Below are 19,323 nucleotides of genomic sequence, written 5' to 3'. Positions count from 1 at the left end.
GGACAGCTCTAGACAGACCAACAATTGTTAAGTCAAAATTTAAGCACGCTTCTCTTCAAAATGAATGTTATGAAATTGGCACGAGATAAACAAAAACATAAATTTGAATACCAGAATTAACAAGGTCACCCTAAGACAGACTTAGTAAAACCTTATACACGATGAGTAAAGAATACAATTTCTTTTATAGCTCACTTGGAACCTTCACGAAAGTTGACTGTGGACTAGGTCAGAGAGGAAGTAAATTTCAGAGGCCCTACCATACAGACATGCTTCTGTCTATAACATAATAAGTTTAGAGATAACATCTGAACACCCTGGAAAATCTCACATATCTGCAAACCGAAACGCATGTCATGTGATTTATACACTAATTTATATGTGTATAAATTTATACACAAGGGTAATCTATACACCGAGTTATGGACACTTAGAACTTAATGTCAGTGATAATGCTTAATTTTATGTGTTAAAATATGTGGGACAGACTTCAGGCAGGACTTATAGGGACACCTGGGAAAATATCTTTGACATTTAGGTGGGAAAGACTTTCTAAACCAACTCCTAAAGAATGAACCGTTAGGCTGAAGACTGATGACTTGGACTCCAGCAAAATTAAGAATTTCTCTGCCATGAGGAAGACCACAGACAAAATTAACAAATGGGCAACAAACGAAAATACGTGCAATAGCACTAATTTATAATGCACAATAAAACCTTGATTATCAAACAAGAAAAGTAGAGGAAGTCCCACCAGAAAAATAAGAAAGAATACTAACAGGCTGCTCAGAGAAGAGGAATCCCAAAAGGCTAAGAAGGATAGAAGGAGGTACTCAAAGTCACTAATGAGAGAAATGTAAAAATAATGGGAGAGCACATTATATGCATCAAGTGGGCAAAGGTTAGACAGACGGACAACATCCGACACTGCTGGGGATGTGAGAAAACAGCAGCCCACCTCTCCTGGGAGGGGGAGTGTGAATGGGAGTAGCATCGGCCAGCGTGTAATGAACTTGAACTACAAGTGTACCCTGTGACCGCGTGATCCTACCACTGGGGCACAGACCTCAGGAAAAGTCTACCTCAGCTACATGAGTGGAGCTGGGCCAGGACATTCGTGGCGGCACCGTTGCAGGTGCAGGGAGCTGGGGACGGCCAAGTATGTGTGGCAAAAGCATTCTATGGAACACTGAGCAGCAGCCAGCGGCAATGAACTGAGGCCCAGACAACAGGGAAAACCAGCGCTGCGTGGGAAAAAGTGAGAAACAGGGGGAGGGAGGCACTGGAAACTTACTGTCAAGTGATACATGGAGATGGGCCAGGGCAGCACGAAATATTGTCACGGCAGGAAAAAACCACAGACACAGCACCATGGAGCCAGTCCCCCTGCCTGGAGACAGAGTCTTCCGACAAAAGCCACCATGTGCAGAAAAAGCCCTAACTGGGAAACTTACCGTGCGAAGGACAGCTTGACCCGTGATTGAATCTCCACCCACTCTTCCTCTACAATCCTCCCGCATTGCAGCAGCTCCTTTGAAAGCCTCGCTGCTTTCGTCAAGTTCTCTGCAGCTTCCTTAAATCTGAGTGGCGTTCAGGAAACCATACCCCGGCTTCTAGAAGCTGGGACCCTGGCACCCTGGGCCCTTGCTCGCATCCCATTGCCCTTCCCAAGTCAGCTGTCAGCTTCAGGTATGGCCTTGAGAATTAAATATAAGTAATGGGAGCAGTATTTCTACTTGCAAGTAGAGGCGAAAGGATACTTTTGAAGGGCGAGTAAGGCTCTCCCTGTGGTGTGGAAGAGCTCGATGGAACAGCGGAAAACATCCGTGTTGTCGTTACCGGGAGGCACGATGGAGTTGGCGAGGATTTCTTTGGCCTTTTCTGCGTGTTGTCTGGCCTGGAGTGCCAGTCCTGTGCACGAGGAGAAAGGAGTCTCAGCTTCCCTGTCATCCCAGTGGACAAGGGCAGAGCCACCCGTGGTCAGGGAATCTAGGGAGGTCTCCTTCACCTGTTGTCTGGCGACACATGGGGTGGGGACAACAGGAAATACTATCATGACTGTCAGAACCGACGTGTTTTACACCTAGTACTGAAGGTGCAATTTCCACACCTAGTACTCAAGATAATGTGGGGTTTTTTTTCCCCCCAAAATGGCCTTTTTTGGACATAAAATAGAACAAGCAGGCATTGAACAGCTTTGAAATCTCACCAATATCAGATACAAAATATGCTCTAAATAATGATAAAGGAACAAATGGAACACAAGGACCATGGCATTCTGGGCAGGAAATAAGATATTCACGAATTTTAATCCTGGCTTTGTGATAGCCATCTTTATGAAACGCTAAGAATTCTGAGTCTCCTACTTACCCATCTAGAACCATACTTTGGAGAATTATGTTAACATAATACTCGTACAGTGATGTCCACTAAAACCTACAGTTCCAATGAGGTAACAGGCTGATGGGCTGCGGTCTCACTCTTGTGTGGTAACAGACTCATACCAGACCAAACGGAGCGGGAAGATGAAGTCCCTGCCAATAACTAACTCCTGCGGCAGTGAAGTGTTCTTCCACGGGCCTATCGGTTTGCGGTGAGAGGGACACGGGGGATCCCCAGTTATTTTTCAGGGCTTTCCACTTCCCCACACTCCCATCATCACATGAGCACCCCCTGCACCACCCCCCACAACCATGCATTCCTGGTCTTAGGTCTTTCACTATATGCAATTATACCTCAAAGTTCTAAAAACTAATGCTGCCCAAATACAAAGTTAATTCTGGTTCTGTGTCTATAAAACAGAAAGAATATATTTTCTGATGGTGAAAATTCAGGGACGCTCTTACGGAACTTTATCTTATTTTTCAAAAGCGTGCACTCAACCGACCTGCCAGGAATGTGTTGCTGCCAATTATGCACGCAGTACCACGAAAGACATGATAGACGGCGTTGTCGGCCTTGGCCCATTCCCTCAGGTAACTTGCACTTGGTCTCCTGGAGGCAGCGTGGGCTGAGCGTCACGGGCCCTGGCTCCAAGGTCACACTGCCCAGAACAAAGTCCCCGCTCCCCCACCTAACCTGAGACTCAGGCTTCAGCTTCCTCAGCGGTAAGCAGGGATAATAACATTACCCACCTTAGAGGACCGTGGGGAAGAAACAGTGAGGTTGTGCATGGACAAGAGTTAGCATGGTGCCTGGCACTCAGGAAGACCCAATAAATAGCAGACACTGCTTTTACTTTAAAAGGAGAAAGACTGTCAATGCAGGAAGGTCCTGGACTGTGGAGGAAAAGCGCCATTTGAAATCCCAGATGCCAGGACCCTGGTACTGAGACTCAGACCGTGTACATGCAAAACCGCGTGGTCTGGGGCAAGCTGCCTCAACTCAGACTTGCTTCCTCTGGATCTAAAAATGAGGAGGGGGGTCGCTTCGAACTAGGTGATGGCCAAGGTCCCCCCTGGCGCTCACAGTCTTTTACCTGACAGGTAGAATTTATGGGGTGGCAATTCTATGCTTAGCACTTGGGTGTCTTCCACTTGTTATTCTGTTCATTCACTGGACCGATGCTGGGGATTTAATATGAGCATCATCATTACATCACTTTGCAGGTGGAGAAACCAAGAACAGAGAGGCTGTCCTGTCCATCTAGTCCTCGGTTGGCCCAGTGAGAAAGAAGATGTGACACCCTTGTTTGTACCTTCCCTCTATCCATTCTCCTTTTCTCTGTTTTTTTTTTTGGGGGGGTAGTGCAGGGGATACCTGGTCCCTTCCCCATGTGATCCATGGGATTTAACCAACGCTGGTCTCTCCCCCAGGATCCCAGGAGAGCCCAAAGGCAGGTCTAGCCAATTAGAACATCCCTCGCCTTGGACATTTAACCCAAGTGGGGAACTGATCCCGTGGTTGGAACGCCTGAATCTCGCCAAGTCCACAGTAAGTTTTACCCTTGGGTTGTTGAGTTGCACGCACCAATAGATTGCCTTTCGTTGATGCCAGCTTGGTTTAGTCTCCTATTTATTTTGCAGGGGGTGATAACTTACAGACAACACTCTCTCCATCAATACAAATTTGAATGGACGCCATGTTGGGCCCGTCCTCCAAGCGCTGGGCCCTTTCTACAAGGCCTTCAAAGCTAACAAATTAATTCCCTCCCAAGAGCCCTACTTTTAAGATCGTAACATACAAAACTCCAAAGAGCCCAAATACTCCCTCTCTTTTTTACATATCATATAAAGAATCTGACTCTTTCTGAAAGGAGGTGATTTCGCCACATGTGGAGAGTACAACGGTGAAGACAGCCTAATGCTTGCAAATAAGCGTGAGTCCCATTTCGGGGAAAGAGCAGAATACAACGGACGGAGCCTCCTCAGTCCAAGCTGAGCTCACCTTTCAGCTGGAGGTACCCTTGGGCCAGGTTGATGTAAGCCTCTGCCAGTTTCCAATGGCAGTCTCCGTAGCAAATCCTTGTCAACGCTACACAGCGCACGAGCTCGGGGATCGCCTGCTTGTACTGCGAGGAAGGGAAAATCGCGCTTACCGTTCAGACACCTGAGAATGTACAGCCACAGAGCATGAAATCGCCCTGTTCTTTTATCCAGCCAGTATGTATTCATTGAGTGCCTACTCTGATTTGGTTCTAAGCCCTTGGGATACGTAAGAAAACAAGAAAGACAAATATCAGGTTGGGGCGGTAGGGCTTCATTCCCTAGCAGAACTCTGGCTGCCAACCTAGGTCTACCTAGTACAGGGCCAGGCACATAGTAGGTGCTAAATAAGCAGCTGTTGCATAATGAATAGGCACACATTCAACACTGGATTCGTAGCCTCTCTCCTTAATGCTGCTCTTCCTCCATGGCTGTTACAAAGACAAAGGGTGCCAGTGGGCATCCAGTCACCAAGGCAGCTGAGACCAAAGTCATCGATGTATACACTCCTTCTGGTTTGCTCTGGGCTCTCCACCCCCTGCATCCCCACAGTCACCGGGTCCCACTGACTCGCATTCTCAAATTCCTGTCAAAAGATCTCAGCATCTCCCCTGTCTCTGCTGTAGTTCAGGCTCCTGCACTTCCTTGCTGGGATTTTTTGCAAATACCCTTCACACTGGGCCCGGCTCCCCCAGGTCTCTCTCTGCTCCAGCTATCTGAGTAATTATTCCAGAAACGCAAACCTGCTCACAGCACTCTCCTGCTTAGAGTCCTACGATGGTTTCTTACACCTTTAGGACAAAAATCTGAACTCTTTCCCCGGACACTGAAAACCCTCCAGGCCCCAGTTCCAATCCACAAACCAACCTCATTTCCTGCCTGGTGCCACTAAAGCCTGCCCGCATCTCATGGAAACAACCTAAGCACCCAATGATGGATGAATGGATAAAAAAGTGATACACACACACACACACACACTCACACACACAACGGAATATTATTCAGTCATAAAAAGAAGGAAATTCTGCCATTCCTTACAACACGGATGGACCTCGAAGGCATTATGCTAAGTGAAATAAGTCAGACAGAGAAAGACAAATACTGTATAAACTCTCTTATATGTGCAAGAAAAAGCAACAAACTCATACAGAGAACAGACTGTGTTTGCTAGAGGTGGTGGGGCAGGGGGGCGGGTGGGCAACATGGGTAAAGGGGGGTCCAAAGGTACAACCTTCCAGTGATGAAATAAGACAGACCTGGGATGCAGTGACAGCGTGATGACTGCTGTTAATGATACTGTGCTGTATATTTTGAAAGCTGCTGAGAGAGTAGATCTTAAAGGTTCTCATCACAGGAAAACAAACCGTACAACTCTGTGTGGTGATGGATGCTAACGAGACTCACTGTGGTAATCGTGTTGCAAGAAAAACATATGTTGAATCATTATGTTGTATACCTGAAACTAATACAGTGACAAACATTGGTTATAGTTCATTTTAAAAACACAGAGCCTACCTCCCCAAAGGTCCCTCGTAGCTCCCCAAACAGACTGTGTCCCTTGCACCTTTGGCTCTTGTCCACCTGACCCCTCTGTCCAGAACACCATGGTCCTCTCCCTGACCTGGCCAACTACTAAGCGCTGTTACCAGTTCAGTCCAAGTAAGTCCTACCCCACAAAGTGTGTCTCAATTGCTGTCCCCCATCGCCTTCAGGCTCACGGCCTCCTCTCATTCCCCACAATCCCCGCCCCCACGTTTGACAACTACCCCACCTGACCTCGTGTCTGTCACTGACCACCACAGCCTGCCCCCCTGTCCATGAGTCCTCCGAGGCAGAGGCTGTGGCTCCGCCATCCATGTCCCCAGCATCTGCACAGCACCTGGCACCTATTAAGCACACGGTAGGCATTTGTGGAACAAATGAGCAAACAGGGCCCGACACATAGGAGATGGTCGAGACATTCATAAAACGCAAGTAAAGTTTTTGAGGAGACGATGGGAAGAGAGTATGTAGAGACCAAGAAGATGAAGAATATAAGAACTCGAAGCTCTGAGGGCAGAAGCTTCTCATTGGCTTTGCATTGCGTTCCAGGGCCTGGCTCGGGCCCATTGAAGGTGCTCAATAAATATGCATTGACTGGTGGAAAATGAGAGCCATAGGTCACGCCTACAGGGTGTCAGCCTAGCGCCAGACTTGTGTTTTCATTCATGCGTGCATTCATGCAAGCGTACGCTCACTGCCCTGCTGCGATGCACCAGACTGGCGTTCTCGCGCCAGACTCCCGAGAGTGGGAATGTCACCGAGGCTATTGTACTTCTCCGCTACCGGCATACAGGTATGGGGAAGGAAGGCTCCTGACCTCCTGCCTGCTGGAATAGGACTTGGCTTTCTCTTCACAGAGGTGCAGTTTCTCTCGAGGAGGCTGGAAGAGGACCGTCTGAGGCAGGGGGTTTGGGATCTTCTTTCCAGGCGTTAGGCTGACGGCGGCAATGACTTCGTCTAAGTGGTTGGAGATGTACATTTCCTGGGTTTCTTGCATGTTTTCATACGCATTCTCCTCTGGTTCTTAGATAGGAAAAGAAAGGTGTTAAATGGCATTCTCATGTTTGCTTTTAGAAATACACATCCCCCCCCACCGAGAAATTAAGGATAGACTCTAGGAAAATCTCAACACTCTATCTGGATATAAATCTGGTAACTAGTACTGACATCTCTGTAACACTTTCTGGAGGATTTCCAGTTTAAACCAAACATTCTTTGTTCATTAAAATATATGTACACACATATATATGTATATATAATATGTACATATGTTATATAGAATATGTGTGCGTGTATATATATATATGATATACAGTAGATCCCAAACAATTCACAGAGCCCACGTTATATCAGCTCAACTCCAACTGACCTTGAAGTGGAAAAAAAAAAGACTTGTTAAACTTCCATGTCCAATCTAGGGACAAGATTCACCTTTTTGCCTGAAATAACCAACCAACCGACAATTCAACAACCCACAGACCATAAAGAAAAAGACACCCCAAAAACGAAATAATGGCTTTCAAAAGTAAATGGGATATTTGGTGAGCACGACAGTCGGCCACATTGGCCACCAGGGGGCCCTGTCTCAGAGTTTTTTCCAAAGCCAGAGCTTCCTCCTTCTCCATCTAAGTAAGGACCACTGATCAGCAACTTAGGACAGATGAGCTTCAGCTTCTTTGAAGCAAGTTTTGAAGCAGGAGCCAAACACCTTTGGTGTTTGGGGTGCCTGAAGCACTTTGCTTTTTGGAAGATGGCCCGTGATTCACCTTGGTTTGCCCAACACTGAGAACAGGATTATCTGGTACTTGGTAGCAACTCATGAAGTGTACGGAATTGAGTTTTGTCTTGGAGAAACAGGTCACGTGAAAGACTACAGTTTACGTAAGAATACCACCTCCTATCTTCTCATGGTGTTCTTCCTTCATAGCGCTTGTTTGGTTAAAAAGAATTCAGTGTAATAGAACCAAGAAACACACTTCGAGTCTGAGGGAAAAGGAGCAAGAACTCAGTGGACAGGTCACTTTCACTGTTTGAACTGCACCACAACCACCATCACATCCAATAAATTTGTATGTGTGGTGCCAAATAAAAAAATATATAAGTTTGCCCTGGATGATATGGTTCAGTGGATTGAATGCCAGCCTGTGAACCAAAGGGTCGCTGGTTCAATTCCCAGTCAGGGCACAAACCTGGGTTGTGGGCCATGTTGAGAGCTAGGAAAGAGGGCTAGACAATTATAAGCATTGCTAAGCAGAAAACCTCTTGAAGGTCACTAGAATGGATAAGGAAGAGAAACAAATCGTCATCCGAAATAAGCTTATCAACAGGAGACGGACAGATAGTTCCTCCTGAACCCAGAGCAAAACTCCTCCAGAGCTCAGAGCTATGCAGAGATAACACAACTCCCGCTTTTGTAACTTGCTTGCTTCTCACTGTATAAAAGAGCTAGCCTGTGAGCGTTCGGCGCGGCTCTCATCTGCAGCTCTTCAGAGCACCGTGTCTCCGGGACACATTGAGAGTCCGCCCCTGCGCAGGTTAAAAGAGTTGGCCATTAAAGTAACATCTCTGTAAACGTCCTGAAAGTCTCCGAACATCTGTTTCTTGCGTCAGTGGGTGCAACAGGCCAGGTCCCCAGCAGGGGGCGTGTGAGAGGCAATTACACATTATTTCTCTCCCTCTCTTTCTCCCACCTTTCCCCTCACTCTAAAAATAAATGAAATCTTTAAAATAAAAAAATAGTCTGATTTTTTAGAATAACAGAAAGCAATGCATAAAGATGTATGTTATTCTGCCATGTAAAAGTTATGGTACTCAGATAAAATGTCTTAAAAGGCTGCAACTAATTCTTACTCTGTTGTTTATGCTATTTAGCCCCTTAGCTGCCAGTCTGTGCTCTGGATGCTATCTTAAATTGCAATGTCAGTTAGATCTTTTTTTAAATATTACATTCATAAGGTCTCCTTCCTGCTCAAACCCTAGGACCAAAGTCCTTAAGCATGAGAGTAATTTCTCACTTTTTTTTTTTATAAACACCAAGGCCCACAAATAAATTTTCTGCTGCAGTGGGAACCAGTCATTCTTTAGGCTGCGCATACTGGCCGACAACTCACCCATTACCTGGGATGCCACTTCCTTTCCTCCCTATCTACTGGAATTTTGCCGGTTGCTCAGGCCCCGACTGGGTCCTAACCCTACTGGGAAGCTCTCCGCGAGTATTTCAGCCCACACAGATCTGAGCACCTGAAGCACCTCTGGTCTGACTCTAACTAACAGCCATCATTGCATAAGGAACTGGCCAGCAGTTTTCTTTTAAATGTTTTGAGTCTCATTCCTCCAACTAGACTATGAGCCTTTTGAGAGATTGAATTTCATTATTTCTACATCCCCCTACATAGATTAACAGAGGCCCCACAAGCATACCTACTATGCGTTCGGCCTTGTAAAGTGCCTCTATTATATATACTAGCTGAATTTTGAACAGTCTTTAAGATGCTATATTTCAGAATGATGTATTGGACTGGACCCTAAAAAAAAATTGTGTCGCTTTTCAAATATGTTTTAAAGCAGGTTGTGGGGCAAAAGTAGGTTCACAGTTGTTTGCATGGAAAATAATACAATAATTAATAAATAATAATCCAGGAATAAACTCTGTGTTTTGCATACTCACGACTGTAAACCTGATTTTGCCCCACCCTGTATGTTATTCTTATGTATCAATATTTCCCTGAACTTTTATATAGTGGTTTTAATAGAAATATAGTTTTTTAAGATACTGTGTAAATGCTGAATTTCACTTTTGAAAAATCATCACTAATTACCGGCTGAGTGTGCTTCGTATGCCAATACTATGTTTGGCTTGGTCATTAGCAGATTATGTGCCCGAATTTCCTCATCTAAAAATATACACAAAATTTGAATCCAAAGATGATTCTAATTGTCTCTTAATAGACGGCTTGTCCATTATGCCAGGTATGGCAATATATACAAACAAAAACAACCTTTTCATTTGACAATTACAATAACATTACTAAGTGTCCCTCTAAATCTCTATTAAAGCAACAACAAACTACAGCTTAAGAGTATACAATAATCTATCATTAACATTACCTTATCCCCTTTACCACGCCAAAACCCGCTGATGATCTGGAATCATGTTCTTCCCACCCCACACTCAAGAGAAAAACACCCTCTGAAACCCCACCTTCCTGCCACTCTCAGATCGCGCCAGTATTATCTGGCTTCCCCTCAACACGTACTTCTTTAAAACTAGCGAAAACATCGGGAAAGTTTCAACTCTCACATCTCTGTGCGGGAAAACCCTTTGTCCGTTTACCCTGCACGCCGCAGAGCCTCCCCGTAGAGTCCTTTCCCCAGGGAATCGCAGAGTTGCCCGTTGCAACAGCTTGGAGACTCTTTGCGCAGCTGGAGAACCATCAAAAAGTCCGCAAGCGAGTAGTTTCAGACTAAAGCAAAGAAACCTTTTTCCGGTGAAGCCCCCCGAGTACCTCACAAAACTCCGGGCTGGAGAAATGAATGACAGCGCCTGCACCAATAGGGAGCGGGGAAGAACATTTTGGCGAAGTTTGTAACCCAATCCTTGGGAGCCAGAGGTGGGAATTTTAAAACGCGGTCGTATTGCCCTCGGAATTTTCTTAAAGGGGTATTGCTGCGTGATAACGTTCACGTGGGCTGAAGATAGCTCACTTCTTAGAGCATCCCCCCACCCCTTTACCTTCTTTTGAGTAAGGCAAGGTGTGAAAACTGACAGATTTAGAGAATTTTTAAGTTAGTCGTAGAATTACTAATTATACTAACACAGAATCACTTGGCCACTTTTGGGTCGGGGTAGAAGTTATTTTAAGATAATTCATTTTTTTTCATGATAAAATACAGATGTTAAATTAATACATTAAAATTTCCTTTTTTAAAGAAATGAAAATAAGAGGCTAACATTGGTTACTTTTGAAGAAATCGTTCTATTGTTAATCATTTTTTTTTTTTACTCTTTAATATTAGAACCAATTCTTCTTATTTGGGTTGATTTTTAATACCCTAATGAATTTTGTTTTTACACAAACTGCAGGTTTCCTCATTTTAAATCCAGCAAAAAATTCCCAAGAACTATGCACAGCTCTTAGGTATTTAGAAACCTGTACAAATGGTCTTACAAGCGTATGCCATATACCGTGCTATATGCTCCCATAACTTCCGTAGACCAGGTTTAATAAATAGAAAATTGGTATTTCATTATAACTCATGCTTTGTTTTGGAACTGGTTTGGTTTTATAACTCTTCTTTCTAGGTTATTCATCTCTAACAGTAATTAGATAAACCAATGTGAAACTATCAATATCAAACTTTACAAATAACAATAAATAACAGCATTTTCATGAGATGAAATTTTTTTTAAAAAGGCATTTCAAAAGGAAAGTTGACATGAAGCTTTTTTTCAATGCTCCTTAACAATGCTTCGATTTTTTAAAAAAATAACACAAAACCAGCATAAAGCTCTCTTCCTTTGATGTCTCCATCCCCTGATACAGAAATTTCCGTCTTGAAAAAACTATTTATTCACGGCCTACTCAGCCATGCGAGGAACTGCCTCAATATTTAACGGACTAAGTTGTTACTGTCCTTTTTAGCGATCGTCCCTAACAACAGGTATGTCAAAGCAGACACCAGGTTACCCCCTATCTTTGAACCAATCAGCGCGTACAGCGAGCCCTTAAATCCCGTGCTCAAGTTCACAACTTGCCAACTAACCTTGGCCAAGTTACAGAAACCTGGCCTCAGTTTTTCATCCGTCAAATGAGTATAATAATAGTACCTGTGTCATGGTATTGCAGTGAGAGTTAAAAGAGGTAACCTAGGCACAGCTCTTAGAACGCTGCCCGGAATACAACAAGCACTCGGGTATTATTGTTGTAATCCGTGAACGTATGCATTCAATGAGAGCACGACTGCCTGTATTAATATATTGTGTGAATAAAAGCACAGAGTAATTACTGGTGGTTCCCGAGGTTGCAGCCGCCTAAATCACACCTTCAAAGTGCAAAAGCAAAAGGCCACTCTTTCTTGACAGCAAGCCTCCAGCCGGAGCCGGAAGCGAGGGTCGACGGTGGGCGGAGCCAATCTGTAGGAAGCGATGCTCTCAGCCAATGCCCACATCGCTTGGAAAACGAGCCTCTTGTCCGACCTATCGTAAAACCGCGAGAACAAAGTGGAATTATCGCGATGTTCCTACCTCCTCCACCTTCTCTCTTTCCCTGCACTGGTTAGCAAGAATTGCGCCCCACCCCTCACCTCCCGCGCCTTGCCCCGCCCCCAGCCCGGTGCCCAGCCCCGCCCCGCCCCGCCCGGCGTCCCTCGGCTTGCGGTCCAGCGCAGCCGGCGCCCCGGAGCTCTGGCTCCGCCGGCGCGGAGGTGAGTGTGGCTGTCAGGAGTCTCAGGTGGCTGACGTGGCGAGGCCCCCTGTCCTGGCCGCCACCTCCCAGCTCGGGTCCGGCGGAAGCGTCCGGGCCGCGGTGGGTGGACTGCGGGGCCAGCGGCCCGGTGGGGCCTCGGGTCCTCACAGCTGCCGGGCCCTCCTCGCCCTGAGGATCGGGACACCGGGTCTGTGAAACCCTCGTCACGGGGCCCGCTGCTCTAAACTGTAACGACCTCAGCGTTAGGTTAACTCGCGCAGAACGGTGTGCGTTTTGCCCGAGACTCTCTTCTCAGGGCTTCTGAGCAAATAACCTTTCTCGAATGCTTTTCATGGACGCGTTTCAACTCTCTAATGTCCAGTATTAGCAACTCGGACTGGGTATTCTGAATTAAGTACTGAAGTCAGTGTAAGGGACTCCTTGTCCCCCAACCCTCCGCCTTAAGACGCTCCTGCCTAAAATGTGTGAAATATTCTCAAGATGGACGGCTTTGTTTCTTAAAATAATAATAATGATAACAACAACCAACAACAGTAGTAGTAAAGAGGGTTGGTATTAACCTGCCAGGCAGCTCGTGGGGAGGTACAGCTGTATACAGTTCGTACTGAGTACGTCATTCATTTACTTTTAACTGTAGCTAAGAGGTGGTGACGGGGAATTTGTAAGGATAGTATCCCCGGTGAAGGACGTGAGTGCACTTGGGAAAAACCATGCGCATCGTTTATTATTGGCGGCTTTCAGATTTCATCTGGGTAGATTTTACCTTTTACATTGTCTTTGTAGCAACATGTATTGTCACAGGGCAGCCAGGCCCAGCCAGAGGCTTCGGCGGGAGGCAAGGCAGCAGGTCCCAGTGAATTCTTTACTGGGTCTCCTCTCAGGGAGTGTGGGTTTTCTCTGTGTTTCTCTTTGTAGTCCTACATTTATTTAAGCTGTGCCTACCATGTAAATGCTAGTAGGGAGAAGCACAGGCCCCACCGAAATGCGTGAACGGCGGCCTTGTAGGGCAGGACGCAGGTTTCAGAGTGGATCCACCTGACAGGTTACCCTCTGAGAAACTCAGTTTCCTCCTCTCCAAAATGGATTGAATAATGTCTTTTGCAAGACAGAGTTGTAAGCATTAGGGAGCTTTACGGCGCATAGCAAGCACTCAGTTTATGGTATCTACAGGCAGACCTTAGGTTAGAGAATGAAAAAAAAATCCACCTTGCAACACAGCAGATCCTTGAATAACATTGTTTTGTTGAACGTCACTGCAGGTGGATTAGATGCCGTGGGGGTGTTCAACCTGCAGCCCAACACGAAACTGTAAATTTACTTAAAACATTATGATATTTTGTGTGTGTGTGTGTGTGTGTGTGTGGTTACGTGTCACAATGTATTTAATGTGGGGCCCAAGACAACCCTTCTTCTTCCAGTGTGGCCCAGAGACGCCAAAAGTTTGGACCCTCGGGAAGAACTGAACTCTTGTTTGTGTCGATTAGCCCAGGGGAGAAGTGGTTTCTGTATTGTTTCGCTTTAAGTCGCAGAAGCTGTGGAAGGTGTTACCTGAGGACTTCCTGTTGGTGTTGTGTTGCTCACACATCCTGGTTTCCTCCATTCATCAGCTGTTGGAAGGCCTGCTGATGCCAGAGGCAGGTGTGCGAGGGCGAACACAGCCTCCCGGTCTCAGCCCTCAGGAGCTTACAGCCTCAGGGCTAGAGTGACAATGAGCAAATACACCAGTAAGTACATAGATTGCAAATGGCGAGGAGTCCTACACAGAGAAAAAACATCAGTCGGTGTGTCTGAAATAACTGTGGAATACTGCAGTTTGGGATTGGGAAGTGATTTTTACATCGAAACCTGAAGAATAAGGGGACAGTGCTTTCCGGGCTGGGAGGAGGACACTTTTAAGGGCTGGGACAGCCCAGGAGCTTGGTGAGAAGCCAGGGACAGGGATGCAGGATAAGGCAGGAGACGGGGGCGGGTCCAGATAGTGATGTCCTGGTGAGAGTTTGAGTTTCTAAATAGACTTTTGAAGGATTTATTTAGTAGATTGTGTGCGCCCTACAAAGCCAGTTTACCTGAGAGAGACAGGGAGACGGTTGGATTTGTGTTTTTATAGACTTACTGCTAAGTGATTAATGTATTGGAAAGTGGCCAGAGTGGACACAGGGAGTCACAGAGGTGGCCAGGCAGGAGATGACGGTAGCTTTTGGGTTTAGGCTGATGGAGAATTGTGGATGGATTAGGTGTATTCTGCAGATGGAAACCTCTGTCCTTCTGATATATTGGAGGTGGGAGGTGAATCATGGGTCGAATCATTCATGACTTTCAGCTTTCCGGCTTGAGCAGCTGGCAGATGGAGGTGTGTGCCATTTTCTGAAATGGAAAAAAATGGGGAGGATTTAGGTAGGGAGAGGTGGAAGGAAGCACTCTTTTGAATGTGTTAAGTTTGAAGTTCTCCTTGCTTTACAGCTGAGAGAATTAAGATGTGGAAAGATTTAAGTTTCTTGCTCAAAGTCACATAGCATATCTTATAAAAATAGGTGAGGAGGTGGAATGAATATGGGGAAATATTGGATTCTCATGATGCTTTGGGATATTATAGAATATTCCACATTTTCTGCCTGTCTATATTAAAATGGCAAGTGCTGTCTTATTAGCTAGGAATTAAGAGTTTGGAAATAATAGAAAATAACCATAAGGTTATAAAACTCTGCTGTTTGAAAGTCATGTTGCTACATTTTGTAACAACTTGGTGTTAGTCCCCAGTGAAAATTGTTTTTCTTAAGAAGAAACATTTTCTTTAAAAGATACTTTCCAATAGAGAGTTTAGAAAAAAGGTGCCCTAAAACACAGAAGGGACACTCTTTGAACCAAGCTCATTTAGCTTTAGCATTTTCTTAGTATCCTGTGGAATCCTGGGAGTCTGTGTATGTAAAGAACCCAGGCTTTGAAAATACACTGGACCTCCCCACCTTCCAAAGGAAAAAAAGAAATCCCTTCCTTTTATTGTCCCTTAGGAGCTATTCAACCTTGGTCAAATCATTGAAGCTCTGAGTTTGTTCTTCTAGCGCTACGTGGGAAGTTTTTTTCTGCCCGATGCCTTGTTGATGGGATGGCAAATGTTATTTCTCATCCTATCCTTGTGAATTTTGGAGCTATCAGGGAAATTAATCTGGGCTTTCGCCTTTACCAATGATTGCTATATATAGCAATTTTATATTTTATATACTGCTTTAAAATATAGCAATAATACATTTTATGTATTAGGCAACTGAGGCCCAGAGAAATTTTAATAGGATAATACAGCATTCTTACTTCCTAGTGCAATATTTCTTCTTTCATTGAAATCATAAAATGAAACTTCTCAGAACTATTTTTTTGCTACTTTCTGATAATCTTCAAAGAGAAGAAGAAATAAAAGAATGAAGAGATTAAAGACACAAGAAAATGAGTATATAGGACAATAGTAACATAGTAAGAGGTGAAGAAAATGAAGCTGTAAATGATCTAGATGTATTTCATATTCATATTTAAATATTTTTGAAATATCTTAAATACAAACAAGGTAGTTTAAGAAGGAAATGGACTTGCTATATCTGATTTTTAAGTTCTTTCTTTGGTTGTCTGTTGTGAAACTGGTTTCTATTCTCTGAGGGATTCTGATCTCGATTTCAAGACTATTTTTTTTTTTCAGTTAGGGCTATTTCTACCAAGTAATGAATATTGCCTAAATAGTGAGTGTATTCTTATTAGATAGTTATTCATTTAATCTCCTAAATATGTGTGACAAATTTAGTTATTGTGAAAGAAAAATATAGGGGTCGAATGTATAACTCCTTTTAGTGTCTGCAAATAGCTGTGTGTGCTAAGTGGTTTATTTAGCAATGCTTATGAGCAGGACTATAATTATTCGGCTTTCTGTTTCCTCCCTAGAAATGGACCAGTTTTGACAAGATGTAGCGCCGCAGCGTGCCTGATGGGATCTGTCCAGTCATGGCCTCCGAACTGTGTAAGACGATCTCTGTGGCAAGGCTGGAAAAGCACAAGAATCTGTTCTTAAATTATAGGAATCTACACCATTTCCCACTGGAGTTACTGAAAGATGAGGGACTGCAGTACCTGGAGAGACTCTATATGAAGAGGAACTCCCTTACAACCTTGGTACAGTATCCTATTGCATTTTATTTTAAAGATTTTATTTATTTATTTTTAGAAGGAGAGGAAGAGAAACATCAGTGTGTGATTTCCTCTCGCGTGCCCTCTACTGGGCACCTGTCCCGCAACCCAGGCATGTTCCCTGACTGGGAATTGAACCGTGCACGACCCTTTGGTTCTCAGGTCTGCACTCAATCCACCGAGCCACACCAGCCGGGCTCTATTGCGTTTTTTAAAAAATCCTTTATAACGTGGTCCTGACCAAGATGTATTTTACATATTTTAAGATACATGTCCTCTCTAGTCACATAGACAGTAATATAAGTGTGCATACAGGGGGTTCTCGTGAGCTGAGAATTTGTTTTCCAAGTCCCTGCAGTTGCATGGTTACAGGAGGAGCTATGTAGGAAAGCCAAGTATTCATGAATGTACCACTTACAAAATTAGCCCCTATTCAAAACCCCTCTTCACTTAGCCAGTGCATCTGTCTGGGCCTGGGCCTTCTTTGGGTGAGTTAGGCACCCTAGATGACTTTGGATGTTCCAATACTGAATGGACCAGTTTTTTAGTGAAGAAGAGAAAGACCAACAAGAATGATATATCTTCTTCTTCTTTTTTTTTTTTTAAAGAATGATTTGGGAAGCTTAATGTAGCCTTTGAGTGTTTTGGAAAAAAACAAAAAAACCTTTCTGTGATTGCTCTGTGAAAATGAAATGATTTTGAGTTGGGCTATCATCCAGTTTGTTGAAAAACGTTTTGCCACAAAGGCAACATTTGATTCACTCTCTCCATGTTCTACAAATAAGCACGCAGTTATCATAACCTAAACTTTATGGCATATAATAGTTTTAAAAACTACTTGTAATTTTTTTTTCAAGAGAACGTCCCAATCAGACTTATTATTTCCACTGTTTATTATGAAATTTGGTCTCTGTTTTGAAAGGATTTGATTTCTGTGGCCATTTCTGGGTATCTCTTAACCTCACTTTAGATAATTTATGATGTCTTTTTTCCTTTGTGAACTGACCCACTTTTCATTCTCTTGTCTGTATTGGGCTTTCCTAAATATCTCAAAGTGTATCTTACTGGCTTCATGTAGATGGGGTGTTTTCCTGGACGAGTGTTATTGATCTGTGTAAAATGCCTACAAGGATTAGAAAGCATTGTAAAATTTGCTTGCCTTTGCCGTTTGTGGAAGTAAAAGGATGTCTGTCTTTTCTTTAGAGTGGTTAGCATATTGGTATATATGCTATTTTGAGTGCACAGATAGATTTTCTAAATTAGATTTTTCGGTTTTCAGACTTTGATAGCCTATATATAGATTTAGGATCTTGGCGGGAGTGATTAAAATGATGGCACATGGAACCAGAGCTGGTTTGGAGGCAGTGCCAGAGAGGAGGAGTGAATAGCTAGGGAGAACAGGGAGGGGCCAAAGGACCCATTGATGCTGAAGAACTGATGTACTGGGCTGCTTGAGTAAACTGTCTGGGGGGTGGTGTACGTGGTTTTAGAGAGAGACTTTCATCAGGAGAAGTTTCTGATGATGACAAGATGTGAGTGTGCAAGATGGAAGAAGCTGAGGTAGAGCTGCCCCCAGGTTTCCCCAACTCCTCCCCCACAGCCGCAGTCCTTGCAAGAGCTGGAGAAGGAATACAGGTTGGAAGTGGCGATCACCGGTTCTTCTCCCAGCCCAGAAGCTCATCAGGGGAGGGGAGCACCGAGGGCCGCAGTCCTGGGAAGGGGGTGTGGCATTGTTTGGTAGCAAAACTTGGTACAAGCAGGTAACAGACCCAGGTTCCACGAGCTTCACCTCTTTGGACCTTTGGTCCTTTATGATAGAAGAAAAGGCCACAAGAGACTTGGAAGGGAAAAAAGTCTCAACCTGGAAGCAAAATCGGGTAATAGATCTGCTGGCCTCTTCTCTTTGCAGGAGGCTTTCCGGGGGACATGAAAGAGTGACTACCCGAATCCTGATGGCAATGTCACCAGGTGCCAATTTTATTTATAGGTATTACTGGACAAGAAAGCAGCATCAAAGTTGTATGACAGCAATAAGAGCAGATGGATCCTGGTTAAACAATTACCCTATGCAAGAAGAGAAAACAACTTAAAAATGAGATTGAAGGGGAAACACTGGTCTGTCAGTCACCTCCCTGAATCGGGGTGGGGATGAGGTGCAGATGTCTTTTCTTTCCTATCGGCCCAGGAGAAAACATTCCTGACCTTCCCCACCAAGTACAAACAGGCAAATCATAAAAGAATACAGGTAGTGAAAACACAAAGAGACAGCTGTGGCCCATGTAGCTCAGTTGGTTGGAGCATTGTCATGGAGCCAAAAGGTTGCAGGTTCAATCCCTGGTCTAGGTGTGTATAAGAGGCAACCTGTTGATGTTTCTCTCTCTCCCTTCCTCTCTTTCTAAAAGCAATGAAAAAAGTCCTTGGATGAGGTTAAAAAAAATTTTTTTAATTAAGAATTAAAACACATAAAGAGATGTTTAACTTCTGATAGAAGTGATAGCATATTGATCATCCTTACCTATTCCATCAGAAAAAACTAATACCTGGCATTGAACATTATTCCTGAACAACGTTCAGAGCAACGAGAAGATGCTCTCACACGAGGTCTGTGGGCGTGGAAATTGACTTGATGTTTTTGGTGGGTGGTTGGCCCACACGTAGCAAACTCTTACATACGTATGTATTTGAATCAGCATTTTTACTTGCAAGAATTTATCCCACAGTCAAGTGAACAGAGTCGTTCATCAGAACATTGTATACAATGAAAA

At 44.3% G+C, this 19,323-nt stretch overlaps 2 protein-coding genes across 12 annotated transcripts in view; one reads left to right on the top strand and one right to left on the bottom strand.

The window, feature by feature from the left end:
• The window catches only part of TTC23 (tetratricopeptide repeat domain 23), a 53,818-nt gene extending 41,748 nt beyond the window's left edge, over positions 1–12,070 (bottom strand). For 2 of the 7 annotated variants that reach the window (XM_024561752.4, XM_045196523.3), the window contains exons 1-5: positions 10,223–10,480; positions 6,784–6,989; positions 4,387–4,510; positions 1,761–1,911; positions 1,455–1,580 (exon numbers count right to left, since the gene is read on the bottom strand). In XM_024561752.4, coding sequence (XP_024417520.2) covers positions 1,455–1,580; positions 1,761–1,911; positions 4,387–4,510; positions 6,784–6,963 — 581 coding nt within the window. In that variant the 5' untranslated portion in view covers positions 6,964–6,989; positions 10,223–10,480. Of the gene's footprint in view, positions 1–1,454; positions 1,581–1,760; positions 1,912–4,386; positions 4,511–6,783; positions 6,990–10,222; positions 10,481–11,793 lie in introns of those variants that run through there. The other 5 variants (XM_045196522.2, XM_045196518.2, XM_045196521.2 and 2 more) reach the window with 5 other exon arrangements.
• Positions 12,071–12,307: 237 nt separating this feature from the next.
• Positions 12,308–19,323, top strand: part of LRRC28 (leucine rich repeat containing 28) — a 70,046-nt gene continuing 63,030 nt past the window's right edge. For 2 of the 5 annotated variants that reach the window (XM_071219453.1, XM_053912544.1), the window contains exons 1-2: positions 12,308–12,389; positions 16,316–16,543. In XM_071219453.1, the coding sequence (XP_071075554.1) occupies positions 16,376–16,543 (168 nt within the window). In that variant the 5' untranslated portion in view covers positions 12,308–12,389; positions 16,316–16,375. Of the gene's footprint in view, positions 12,390–12,470; positions 12,579–13,809; positions 14,116–16,315; positions 16,544–19,323 lie in introns of those variants that run through there. The other 3 variants (XM_071219452.1, XM_053912545.1, XM_045196470.3) reach the window with 3 other exon arrangements.

The sequence above is a fragment of the Desmodus rotundus genome, chromosome 10, assembly GCF_022682495.2.
Source record: "Desmodus rotundus isolate HL8 chromosome 10, HLdesRot8A.1, whole genome shotgun sequence".
NCBI classification, from domain to species: domain Eukaryota; kingdom Metazoa; phylum Chordata; class Mammalia; order Chiroptera; family Phyllostomidae; genus Desmodus; species Desmodus rotundus.
The sequence above is the reverse complement of the archived record's forward strand: the minus strand, read 5'-3'. Positions and strand labels throughout refer to the sequence as shown.